Genomic DNA, 13217 nt, shown 5'->3' on the forward strand with positions numbered 1-13217 from the left:
AAGATTAAATAAATGCAGAAAAGAGTTCACTGCAGGAGGGTATAGGAGTAATAACGAAATCGGCGACTGCGCTCGCAGATTCAGGGCACGCGTGCAACTCGCGCGGCGCAAAGCCTCGCCGCCAAGCCGCCTCCCCTTCCTCCTCCCACCGAAGCGCGCCCATCACCACCTCGGAGCTCTCCTCCATCGCCGGCGTCCTCCTCTCCCTCCCCTTCACTGCTGACAGGGCCGCCGTGTGGAGTGGAGATCCATTCCGGAACGCCGCGAGAGAGCTCCTTCCTTCCTCCGCGCTGGTAAGGGAGCCCTAGCTCTTCTGCGCCTGTGTCCGTGTCGCTGTTCGTTTCGCTCCGGTATTTATTTATGTCCATTTGCATGAACAGTCGAATCCAACCAGATCCGATGGAGGCGAGCTCCTCCTCCGCAGGCCCCGCGCCGCCGCCGCCCAACATACCCCCCTCCGGCGACCGGACCGTTTGGGCCGACGCCTCACAACTCGTAGCTGCCGCCTGCGCTGGTAAGCTCTATTGCCGGTTTGCTCTATTTTTTTTTGCTGAATCGTGAACCTTACTAAGTTACGAGTAGTTTGGAGAACGGAGGAGTGTAAGCAGGTCTTTGTACCACGGTTCGATCATGCCTGTAGATCTCGCATATGTGTGGTGGATGCCTGTCTGGATGAGCCCGGGGTTGCTTTCAGCAATGTGTGATGCGTTTTTGCATTGTTTCTTACCAGCAGTGGTGGAGCCAGCCTGTTCCTGGAGCGCGGGCAAATCCTATAGGATTTAGTATTTGGCTTAAGAAAAGCCATCTCCTAGCCTTCAGATAATTGTATTGATCACTACTGCAGATGTTTTTTTTTTGTCGAGCCCAGGCAGCCGACCATGTCCAGGCATTTTTTTAGGATGCACGGTCCAAGTAAGCGTGTATTCCTTGGTTTGTGCTTACGAAAAATTATTCGACCCAACTGCAGTGTGAAATGCACTAAACTTGGAAAGGGACCAAACTTGTGATGTTCGGGCTACTACCCACCCCGTGGCTGTTAGGTTTACCCGTGGTTGATTTAAGGAGGGTGGAGGGAACTATGGCTATGCAAACCATGATTACCTACACAGATACACATGAGCACTGCTGTTGAATCATGTCCATAGACCACTCCTTTTGTGCATATCAGTGCAGATGAGTTCAATGGTTGCTCTTAACATCATGATACCTACTGCTAGCTGGGAAATTTTGTTGTCAGGAATCAGGATCAATACTATATTACTAGTGTTGACTGGAGTAGTGGACGTAATCAACCTTTACTCTGTTGTTGCAATCCTTGAAGTGTAACCTCATTGAGAACAGAGGTTTCTGTTTATCTTTAGAGTGGGTTTAGCCGTTGTTACAATTTAGGGTTATCATCTTGGGCTTAGGAGTTGTGTTGTTTGCTTGTATCTATCTAGGATCTGTGTTATTGTGCCTATTCTGAGGCTACTTGGGAATATTATTTATGGCAACTTTGTTTTATTCTTTTTTGCTTGGCCTCCTAATGCATGATCTCTCTTTATCTTTATATGATAGAGTGTCCTCATAATTAGAAATTAAAAGAGAATCCAAAATTCTCAACAGCATGTAACTAAAGGCTATATTAGTGCATTTGACTCCAGAGCCAAATTAACTTGTATGCGACTCTTCCCAGAAGAAGTTCACAACAATGTTTTATGTAAATGTATCTAGTACTGTCATATTTGAGCATAATCCTGAAAATGAGTCGATGCTGAGACCTGGTAGCTAATTTATTTTCTGTCGACTGTTCTTCTAATTCTTTCTTGCTTGTAGACCTCCAAGATGGGGAACTTGTACATGGGGAGAATTTCAGTTTGTTTGCGGCAATGTCTGCACTGGAAGTAAGGAGCACATTATTTTCCCTGCTCTTTTGCTGTGTTTCAACTCTATTCTGTTGTGCATACTGCAGAGAATGTAAGTATGATGTTTTTGTGTCTAGTAGTTTTGTTTATGAAACCAGTTGTTACTAATCAATTGAAATTTTCCTTGTAGACATAGTATTTTCGGCGTCGCTGGTAGATGCTTTTGTTACATAAAAGTTGCACCTGAGTTGCTTTGATATTGAATAATGGATATGCGCTTGTTACGTGACACTTGCACTCGAGTTGCTTTGATCTGAGTTCTGGATACACCTTAGGCTTGGAATTACTTCTGAGTGCTGAGTCGTGACTACTGTTCACAGCTCTGTACAAACTTTAAAGTTAATAATGACCAAGGCGAATCTCAGAATTGTGATTGTAGAATTTCAGCTTATCGTTCCTTCTATGCTTGCTGAGTGACGCATTTATTTGGTTTATCGGCAATTTAATTGTTTAGATCTATTGCTTGATTCTTGTTCTTAGTGTCTATTCTGTCTTGATATAGATAATGGATCCTAAAATGGATTCTGGAATCGAGAGAAGCGGATATTATTCCATTGAGGAAGCCATAGAAGATGGCATTGCCCCAGTTCCACTTAGTTTGGACAGAACACTTGACATTCAACGCACTCTTGATGTCATTGATCATCTTTTCTCATGTGAGGTACTTCAGTGCTATCACGTATGTAATATATGCACTATATAGGCGTATCAATATGGCTAAACTACTTTATTGGGATGCTTTATATTTCAGGCAACATGGCACAAGGGTCACACTCTAGCACAGACCGTCTTTACATGTATCTACCTTATGAAAATGGAGAGAATTTCATCGCATGCTGTCCTAAATAGCTTCTGCAGGATTTTGCGGGCTACTTGCAATGCTGTCGTTGCTGTCGTTTCAACTGCCCGAACTCATGAGGTATTTTTCAGCTGGAATGTTTTTGTATCGCCAGTCTCTCCTTATCTCATTTATCTATCTGGATGTTGACATTGCGGAGTTGGGTATGCAAGTTGATGCTATTTTGTTTCAGAGTTGATGCATATTGTTTTATTGAAACGAGGAGAATCCTATGCAACCACATTATCTCATGTCAGACTACCCCTTTATGAGTGGAATATGTAATGCATCATTTTTTATCTTTTTTGTCTGTCTAAGCATTTCTAGAGTAAATGCGTTTGTGCTCTTGCATCTTCTATACCTAAAAATGAGACTGCAATCTGAGAGGTGCAGTGTTTCCTTTTAGAAATCTGCAACTTTACTATCTATACCAAATTCTTTCTTGAGATTCAAGAGATCTATCATGTTGGTGAACTTTTTACTTTCTTAGGACTGATGCAAACACCTTTACTGGAAGGCTGTTAATCTGGTTGTTCAGTTGGTTTGTGAATTTGGTTTCCAAGAGTCCGAAAACCAAATTGACCAAACTTGATTTTGGTTTTCATGAAGCGTCAACTGAAATGAAAAATAAACGGAATTTAACTCATAGGATGTTGCTTGTTCAGTCTCCAGTTCTGGTTTTCTGGTGTTTTTACCCACCCTTAGTGTAGCTGTGGCTGATCTTTAGGGTGTTCTGTTAATTGGGATCTGCACATAACTCATAGGATGACATGCACAGCACACCAAGTTGATTATTGTTTGGTCTTTTTAATGTGATCAGAGTCCCGCAATTTCACTTATGGCTGAAGATATAATTTTGATATTTTTGTAGGAAGAGGACCTATTTACAATGTCTTTTGGACTGCCTTTGAAAGATGAAGGTGATGATAAATGTCTGTCAGTTCTAAACTCGGTTGAAGAGACGGTATCTCGTCAATTGCGTGCATGTAAATCCCATGCATTGTCCAAGAGAAAAACACTAGAAGGTACTGTGCATTGTCACGGCAGAAATCCTTTGATAAAATGAAATGATCATAGTTCTGTTTCATGTAAATTCTTGTTCCTTGTTTCATCAATTTACCGATTTCATGGTCCTCAGTCTTAGTTTCAGTCATACTGTTGAGTCTAGCTTGCCCTTGCCAGTAACAAGATAAATTGTAGTCTTCTCCTGATGATAGAACAAGCAATATATGCCTGTTTGGCTTACACCGTAAAATAAACCTGCCCTACTCTTTTTATCGCAACGACAAAAAATGCTGTTGGACGCTGAGTTTTTGAAATAGAATGGAGGTTACTGAATTACTTGGTAAAATGCCATATTTGATTTGGACATTCATTGAGTGTATAGTTTGTAGGTTTGTGTCATTAACTAGGGAAGTTTGTTACTGCAGGTCTTGAATCCCTGCAGGATAATCCTGATGTGGAAGAGGGTTACTGCAGAGCCTTGTTATGCAGATTACGTTTTCGTAAGGTCTTAACCCGTGTTTCCTTTTCAAATTTGCACTAACTTCAATAAAATTTCTTCAATGCAGATATTTGATAAGTGTGTATCCTCAAGCATGTTGGTTATCTATGTTTATGCTCTGTCATTATGATAATACTTGTTTCAAGCTAAGCAATTACAAGTTAGAAACTGGTGCTATTTAAATTGTAGAATTTTAAGAAATTACCTCTGCATTGATCGGCAAACTTACAGATTTCCCACTCAATTATTCATGACATTTGGGTCCTGGACAACTGTCATTGGGACAATTTGGTGGAAAATCCTGAAATGCCAATGAATTGAGTGGCAATCCTCAGTTTTCTTTTTAAATTGTGAGAGAGGGAGGTAGGGCGGAAGAATCGGCACATGCATTTTTGCAATTTTATGTTCTTGCTTAAAACTAAATGTATAAGTTGTATATCATAGTGTTATTGTATGAATGAAGACCAATTTAATCCTGGGGGGACTGTTCTGAAATTGATGCATAAGATGGGTTTTCATCTCAAACTTTGTATGGCTGTGTAGCATTTTTACCGTGTCGTTGTTTGCATGAGGAAACCTCACGGAAGAGGATCGTCATTTCTGAATATGACGCATAAGAGGGTTTTTCTTTAAATTCTGACCGTCTTCACATTTTGTTGTCATGTAGCATTTCCACCATGTTGTTACGTGCTTGAGGAGACCACATGGAAGAGGATTAGATTTAGCTCGCAAGCATGTTGCGTCATGCTTGAGTGAGCTTAGTTTGATGCTGAAGTCTCAAGAGTTCCTGAAGTCCCAGTCCAACATTACATTGCAACAAGGTGATGAAAGCTGCACCACTGCATCAGGCTGCCGTCCATTTGGCTTTGATGTCAGCTTAAACAGCAGACTCATGAGTGCTGCACCACCGCGTGCTGTTAAAATACTTACCTGGAGTGATGTAAGTTAATAGTGGTTCCATAAATAATGCATTAAACTTTGCATATTTCGAAATTGTTTCTGTATAGTCCTTTTCGACCTCACAAGTGTTGTGGGTAACAACGTTGTTGCAGGCACTCGGGTACTTTGAGAAGCTTCTGCGTGATCTAGATGTCATTTGTTCTTTATCGCTTGATCCCGTGCTTGAGAATGTGCTTCACTTCATTGCCCAGTTCCAAAAATCAGTTCCTGATTTGGTTCCTAGAGCATTTCTTCAGGTGTGTCACACATACATGCTTCAGGACCACCTGTATATCGCAGTATTGTTGTTGACTATGACTCATCTTAATAGCATTTCGATAGCTGTTTGCAGTAGCACAGTATTGTGTAGACTATGAATATCTTGTAGGCTTGTATTTTATATCCCATTTAGTGTGATTAGTTAAGTCCAGTCTTCTTTGAGTATTACAAATCTGAGCATTTCTAGGAGTTACCTTAGCAAATATCAGGATCCATATACTTTTGCTTATTGTTGACAAATGTCTATGCTTAGTTATATCAGTATGCACATTTTTTAAAGAGATTGCTATTTGGTTACCTTTTTCCTTTATAAATTGATCCCTGGGTACTATATAAATAGCTTTGAGATTTTCTTGGTTAGACAAAGCTTTTTTTTCCTACTGTTGTAGCACTAAATTACTGATGGCTGGCTCACTTTTTATTCCATTGGCGCTCTCATGTAGAAACACGATTTGTCCCCATAATAAATTTTGTCCTGCGTAATAAACATTTTATGTGTTATCTATAGTTCATTCTTTGTTTCTCTCTTAAATTAACAACGATACAAAATCCATTGAAGCAGACTTTATTGGTTCAAGACGGCAAGCTTTATGGGCGAGATTTGTTTTGTGATGTGATTTCAAGGGCTTTATCATTACCGGACATTATAGGAGATAAGGAGTTCCAGATGAATGAGTTTGTAGTGCAGCTAGGTCAGGTCAGACACCAGGATTATTTTCAACCTTTACTTTATTTCGCTTCATGGTTATTATTCTTCATGCAGTCAAATCAAAATATATCTGGAGTTCCTTACACATCTTTGATTAAGTTTGTTAATGACTTTGTAGTTGGTTATCAACTTGCTCAAAATTCTTTGTACAAACACTGCATGGCAACGACGCAAGCTTGGGAAGAGCTTGCAGGATTGGAGTACCATTTCCATACAGGTTTGTTGTATAAACACCGTTTTGTAGTTACTCTCTTCTGCTATTTGCATAAGCTCCACATTACTATTCCGTCTTCTTGCGTAGTTCTTTAACATGACATGCAAATTGTGAATGACATTATGTATGCCATCAAACCCGTTTAGCTACTGACATCGTGATGAATGTAAATTCATGCTCACCCACAGTTCTGTTTCTAAACTTGATTATTATTATGACAGCTATTGTTAATGACATTATATGTTTAATAATAAAGCTGAGGAAGAAGTCAGATTCACTGAATTAACCTTTTCTTACTGGTTGATTTAGCTTATTCACTTTATCATGGTACTGAACACTTGCCTTTCAGTCTTCCACTCTTGGTATCCTAATTATTGAATAACGACTGGGGAGGTGCTGCTAGGCCCATCATTTTATGCAATGTACTCTTGCAGACCAACAGTAACGAGCAACAACTTCAGCTCCCCTATTTAGCAATAATCTGGTCATGTCTTGAATCAGTAAAGATTGCCACAAATGGGAAAGCAGTTATTTAGGTAGTGTCAAGTGTGCTCTAATATTACTTCCACCATTATTTAGGCACTGTTAACGACTTATGATGATTACACTTCTATGATAGTTTTGAGACGACCATTCCATGATTGTGACAGCTGGACCCTTGATTATCTGTACATCTTACACTTATAACGTTCTATGCCTGTACATATTGCAGTTGGAGCTTGCATTGAAAAGAGAGTTTGGTGAAACTAGAAATGTCTTGGACCATGAGGTAATCTTTGATTTCAAATGCTTGCTGTAACGAATACCAATTGTCATAAACTTGGCATGCTTCAACATCGTTTTGTTGGTGGTGCAGAACATGTGCATGAGAGTATCAAAGCAACTACTTGTTTGGACTCAAGAGCAGACATACTGGGTTGCTTCTCGGTTTCTCATATTAGGTTTTGAACTTGACCTGTATTCTCCCAGTGAATACTGTATGGTGTACTGGTACATGCACGTGGTGTTTATAAAGCTAATAGAAAAGATGCAGTTACGAATCCTTGCTAGCAACGAAAACGGTAAGTTATGATGTCTGTTCTAAATTATATTAGATTCTTACTATTAGACTTGTATTGGATGATGTGCATGTAGATTTTTAAATCTAATAGGGTTGTTGATTTTATAAATTGACCAACTGACCATATAACATTCTGGATGTCTATCGGATATGCCAGCAACTTGACAGTTTTTGTTACATGGTGTACATTTTACTGCTTCATGTTATCTCCTTTTAGAATTCGCTTGGAAAATATGTGAAAAGTAAACAAATATAAGGAAAAGAGAGTGTGCAGTTTAGCTAAAGAAGCATGCTTTGCCATCCAGTAGCTGAAGGGGAAATAAAACATATTTCTTTTTGTAATTACATCATATCAAAAGATTCCATTGTTGTTGTCAATTTGGTGATGGTATACATATAATATTGTTACTGCTAACATCGTTGTGAAGAAAACTCATTTGATGTTGTCTATTACTCCCTTTTTTAAAATAAAATGGCACACCATCTTTTACTAACATTGTCTTCTATTTAGTAAATTAGTTTTTAATTTGTACCTATGGTTAAAGGTTCAGCACGAAGAAAAGGGAAAAAGAAGAAGGATCATTCAAAGGACTCTGCACGAGATGCAGCATTTTCATCCTCCTGTCTATTGCTTCAATGCTATGTTTTACTATCAGAAGGACTTTCAATGGTGTGTATGGCAACAATGTTGCACCCATAAAACATAGCCACAAAGCACATGTTTTTTAATGCTACTGTTCCTTTCTGCCACTAAACAATATTTTTATATTATTACTAATGTAGTTGCTGGCTGTCCTGAGAAATGAAGGCAAGTCATTCCTGTTGCCAACTATCTTTAATACTGAACAAGAGGTGGGCCAGATTCAATGTTGTGAATTTTGATATCCTTTTAAGTATGCCTTAGACGTGTCTGACAAATCTTGGATCGCTCTTTCCAGAGATTCCTGCAGCATTTTGATCTTCTCCAGAAAGCACGAATCCCTGAGCACATTACATACTACAGTTTTAAGGAATCGGCTGCTCAGGCACACATGGCAGTCAGTACTCAGCCCTTACCCCCCCCCCCCCCCCCCCTTTCACCAGTTTTTTTGTCTGCTTATTTTGACCTAACCATAGAATGTTTGTTCTTCACAGGACGTAATGAAGTACAATTTTTTTAAGGAAATCCAGAAGATAATCCCCTCTTTGAAAGGTAGTTTTGCAAGTGAACCAGAAAAGCTCGCAGAACTCCGCCAGATAGAACAGGTTGCTGAGCACAATAGGATAGCCCTAAACATCATCAACAGTGTTGGTGTTGGCGATCCATCGCTAAGGGTCTCATTTGAGTTCACGCACCACCCTCACTTTGCAGTTGCAGTTGTAAAGAGATCATAGTTTCTTCTTGAGGTAGGGTGGAAATTTCCGAACCCCGTTTCAGGTGATGGCACACTGGTCGGTCATTCTCCATTGTTCATTGGTTCGGGCAAAGCACTCTTACCTGTGGTTTTAGGTTGTAAGATGTAACAATTTTGTAGACAACAGGAAGAATAGATCAAACGCTGGGGAAAGCTCATGTCCCTGGCATTTTTCTGTCAAGAAAATTTTGATATTATTTATTCTGCAAACTATACGAATGTTCTTTAATTCCAGTGACAATTTACTGGCAAATTGAGTTCAGTGTACTTGTGGTCGGTGCTTAACTGCTGGCTGGGCAACACCTTCTGTCTAACTTATATGACGAAGTAGCGACTTCAGTATCTTGGTATATTGAACTATTGGTACAGGATTATCATCGCAAGTCGATCTTGTTGACAGACAGCTCACAGCGTACTTTGACATTGTTTGCTAGAGCTTATGGCTTGAAAGTTGCGACTCGTGACGTGGCCTTATTCAGTACTTTGACATTGTTCTCCAATCTCTATTTAACATCATCTCCTTTTATCCAATAGGGTTATATCATTCCAATTAAAAAGGAATTGTAGCATTAAAATTGTTTGCCTAGGAAAAGTAAGGCCAAAATGATTAGCAGGTTTGAAAATATTACTCCCTCCGTCCCAAAATAAGTGACTGGATTTGTATAAGAATCTACAAATCAAGTCACTTATTTTGGGATGGATGAAGTATAATTATTCTGAGAAAACTAGCATGGCCTATGTGTACAATTAATTTTAAAGGGAGAGAGCCCTATGGTATTTGTTCCCCAAAAATAGAAAGGAATATACATTTCTGAACCCAATTTTAATTGATGATGATAACGGCCACCCTGCTTAGATTGATCAAAGACGTCGACAACAGTGGCATTGTGGCGACGACGACGATGTGCTGGTGTTTGACTAATCAAGCACAACAGTGACCAACACGAGATGGCTCATGCTGGACACCCTCAATTGCCCTGTTAACCATGGCAAGGTGGGCCATGATCACTGATAACATCGTAAGTATCTGTGTCAAATGAAATTAGATATAGTACTGTAGAAAGTAGAAATGACTCCAACAAAACACAATCACTATCTACTTCACAATGTCGGCGGCACCTTCAACATGATGAACGATTATTGTTGGAGCAAGATGAGTTGTTAGATTCCATTGACGTTGTGATTGAAAGATGACTTTGCAAGTTTGCCGGATTTGCTACAGGACTTAACTAGGTTGTCGGCATACCGTGGCAGCAATATGACGAATGGTAGTAGGATTCAAACAGTACTCAAGTTGCATTAGGATAAAGAAAACATAGTAGGAGCACATGATTCGACTTCGATTACAACTGCAAAATCAGAAGAAAATAAAATAGATACTCCAACGCTTAATTCGCTCACAATTTCTGCGTCGCAACTCGCAACCGCAACCTAAACGGAAGACCACTATTCCTTTCCAAGGTTCAGTTCTTTCAACCGCCTATGGACCGTGGTCTTCGAGACGCCCAGTTCTGCAGCAAGGTCATGGAGATTCTTCTGTCTACTCAAAGGCACATCCTTGATCATGTCTACATCAAAGGGAACTCGTTTGCGGCCACAGTTCTTGGGCTTCTTGCTGTCAACAGCATGTATACCAACACCGCGCTTCCCATTCAGCCATATGCGCTGTATAACTCTGGGAGCCACGGCAAGTTCAACAGACAAGGACTTTGTCGTTCCACGTTTTAGAATTCCCAAGGTCGTTCTCTCTAACAACATGGTATAAATGGCCCGGCGTTGCTTGTCGGTGTACTGTTTCCTCCTTCTAATTTGATCTGCAATTGCAATGGGACACCGATTGTAGATACGGTTTACAATTTTAACATGAGTAGAGTTTTACACTAGAACAAAATTTTGAACATGAACAGTATTTCAAAATGGATAAGTTTTAAAATACTCAAATCCGACAAACTTCTATCGATTAGTAGTAGTGCTAAATTACTACGAGCACTAGTAGACTCTAAGCAGGGAGTATCCAACAATGTACAGATGAATTAATCAAATTTTGTACAGGTCGAATTTTCAGTGTACGTAGTAGAACCACACTCCAGGCAACGTACAGAAACAATTTGACCAGCTAGCTAGTGCTACGTAGAGGAATCAATCTAGAGCGTCGAGCAAGAATCAACAACAGCTTAATTACTGAATATAATCTACTGCGACAAGTACTTGCGAAATTGATGAAGGTGTCAAATGCTTACTCGTTCCGGAACAGTGATTTCCTAAGTGCCCGGCGTCCTCGTTCCGCTCTGCGGCCAGACTCATAACCTCGTTGCCCATGGCCATCGGCACCATTACCAGTCGAATCTCCTTCTCGATGCTCTCCGGCAGCAGCTTCAGGTTCAGCTGTTGAAGCAACAAATTAACAGCGCGCGGGTACACATGAGGAAGCTTATTAGGTCGAGGTCATCGCGGGCATGTCTAGAAAGGCGATCAGGAATCAACAAGCGGCTCATTCGGATCAAAGGGCGCCATGAGTACCTGCACTTACATGGATCAGAGAATCTAGAGGGCCGGTGCACCACCGGAGAGGAAGAACGAGTGGCAGGCGAACGAGCTCTGGAACTGACGCCCTATTTATAGAAGCCCCATGGTTCCCTCCATTCGTGCTTCAAAAATTTCGGCCCGCGGCAAAATCTGCCATCTGCGCACGGCGCGCCTGGGACGTCGAGCGGTTAATTAATTGGGAGCCCAGCATGCGGATCGATCGTGCGCTAGGAGTAACTGCAAAGACGTTCCAGATTCCCAACAAGCTTGATGCAGGCAGCGCAGGAGCCAAAGAAGGGAGAGAGGTCGGATGGAAAGCAGGTCAAACTTGATACTCCACGGCCAGTACAGTACTGTATCACGGGCCACCAGGGAGGAGCAGAGCAATGCCTACAGTTTCAATGGCGGCGGTCTTTCCGCATTGCACGGCCAGTATAGGTTTTTTTTTCTGGGGAGTTTTTTTTAATTTGTAGTCAAAATCTTGTCTTAATGAAAACTAATATGCCAATCTTTAAGGAACAGAAAGAGTACTAGTACTTGATACAATGTCCTTAAAAGGGCCTGCCGCCTCTAGATGAAATTTCACTCTTAACTATTAATTGACTGGGATGAATTCCCCTAAATCGAAAAGAACACTGAAATTCTTATAGTTCACATTCAAACAGAACACTGGTTAAATGTCGTGCATGACATAAGCAAGCAAAATAGAGAGTGGATTTTTTACTCCCGACCACACTGCTCCACCTATCCTAGCCGTGGACGCAAAATCGCTGAGCCGTCAGATCGGTACAGCTGACGACAACCAGACGGCGTCTCCGTTATAGTAGTAGTACTTTTTTCGTACTGTAGAGCATGATAGGTGAATTTCCAGCGTCCTTGTACCCTGGTTGTTGAGACCTGCAACGAGTGCCTAGGCGGAAATTATATTTCAGAACCACGTCTTGCCATTGCTCCCATCGTGATGTAAATTACGGATTATTTTTCTTAGATAGTATAATGAAGATAAGAAACACCTAACATCCGATCCGTTCACTCTCACTATATATATCCGTGCTCCCTTAAGAATATGTGTTTTTTCTCTCTCTGTATATATATTCATTGCCTCAAGAATATGTGTTCTCTCTCTATATATGTCCATTCTCTATCAATAATATATGTTTTCTCTCTCTATTGTCTTTATATACTCCCTCCGTCACATATTAAGTGACTTAAATTTGTCTAAATATAAATATAGACGTATATATATATTAAAATATGTTTAGGTACATGTAATAAAAAATCACTTAATATGAGACGGAGGGAGTATATAAATTCCTACAGTGACAACTATTCACACGGTTATAACAAGACTAAGATCTGGATCCAACAATATGTGAGATTTGATAGGACTACATTATTGTCACCTCACACATGTGTTTTCTCTCTCTATATATATATTCATTATCTCTCACGAATATGTGTTCTCTCTATTTGTCTCTGTATGTATGTATGTATGTATGTATGTATGTATGTATGTATGTATGTATGTATGTATGTATGTATGTATGTATGTATGTATGTATGTATGTATGTATGTATGTATGTATGTATGTATGTATGTATGTATGTATGTATGTATGTATGTATGTATGTATGTATGTATGTATGTATGTATGTATGTATGTATGTATGTATGTATGTATGTATGTATGTATGTATGTATGTATGTATGTATGTATGTATGTATATATATAGAAACTCTATTAGATACCCAGGGTGAAGAATAGTTATTCTACACCTTGGGTATCTAATAGAGTTTCTATATATATATATACCACAAATATGCAATAAATATTAGATACGTTAATATT

At 39.9% G+C, this 13217-nt stretch overlaps 2 protein-coding genes across 2 annotated transcripts; one reads left to right on the forward strand and one right to left on the reverse strand.

The window, feature by feature from the left end:
• Window positions 1-31: 31 nt before the first annotated feature.
• Window positions 32-9103, forward strand: LOC100831450 (N-alpha-acetyltransferase 35, NatC auxiliary subunit). Its single transcript, XM_010237628.3, has 17 exons — window positions 32-293; window positions 381-514; window positions 1816-1883; window positions 2407-2565; window positions 2656-2823; window positions 3614-3767; window positions 4173-4252; window positions 4914-5186; window positions 5299-5442; window positions 6027-6161; window positions 6292-6390; window positions 7100-7156; window positions 7244-7448; window positions 7993-8117; window positions 8231-8299; window positions 8386-8484; window positions 8582-9103. The coding sequence occupies exons 2-17, from the start codon at window positions 400-402 to the stop codon at window positions 8819-8821; spliced, it is 2190 nt and encodes a 729-aa protein (XP_010235930.1). The 5' UTR covers window positions 32-293; window positions 381-399; the 3' UTR covers window positions 8822-9103.
• Window positions 9104-10113: 1010 nt separating this feature from the next.
• On the reverse strand, window positions 10114-11413 carry LOC112271982. Its single transcript, XM_024462312.1, has 3 exons — window positions 11372-11413; window positions 11082-11226; window positions 10114-10655 (listed from the first exon to the last, which is right to left on the reverse strand). Exons 2-3 carry the CDS (start codon window positions 11173-11175, stop codon window positions 10288-10290), a joined length of 462 nt encoding a protein of 153 aa, XP_024318080.1. The 5' UTR covers window positions 11176-11226; window positions 11372-11413; the 3' UTR covers window positions 10114-10287.
• Between the last annotated feature and the right edge of the window lie 1804 nt (window positions 11414-13217).

Source organism: Brachypodium distachyon, chromosome 3, assembly GCF_000005505.3.
Source record: "Brachypodium distachyon strain Bd21 chromosome 3, Brachypodium_distachyon_v3.0, whole genome shotgun sequence".
NCBI classification, from domain to species: Eukaryota; Viridiplantae; Streptophyta; class Magnoliopsida; order Poales; family Poaceae; genus Brachypodium; species Brachypodium distachyon.

Excerpts from the sequence above, each read along its gene's own strand:
- LOC112271982 (XM_024462312.1), bottom strand. The coding sequence starts at position 11,175 with ATGGTGCCGATGGCCATGGGCAACGAGGTTATGAGTCTGGCCGCAGAG. Across the intron at positions 10,656-11,081 it reads AAATCACTGTTCCGGAACGA|ATCAAATTAGAAGGAGGAAA; the intron begins GTAAGCATTTGA and ends TTGCAATTGCAG.
- LOC100831450 (XM_010237628.3), top strand. The coding sequence starts at position 400 with ATGGAGGCGAGCTCCTCCTCCGCAGGCCCCGCGCCGCCGCCGCCCAAC. Across the intron at positions 3,768-4,172 it reads CAAGAGAAAAACACTAGAAG|GTCTTGAATCCCTGCAGGAT; the intron begins GTACTGTGCATT and ends TTGTTACTGCAG. Across the intron at positions 5,443-6,026 it reads TTCCTAGAGCATTTCTTCAG|ACTTTATTGGTTCAAGACGG; the intron begins GTGTGTCACACA and ends CCATTGAAGCAG.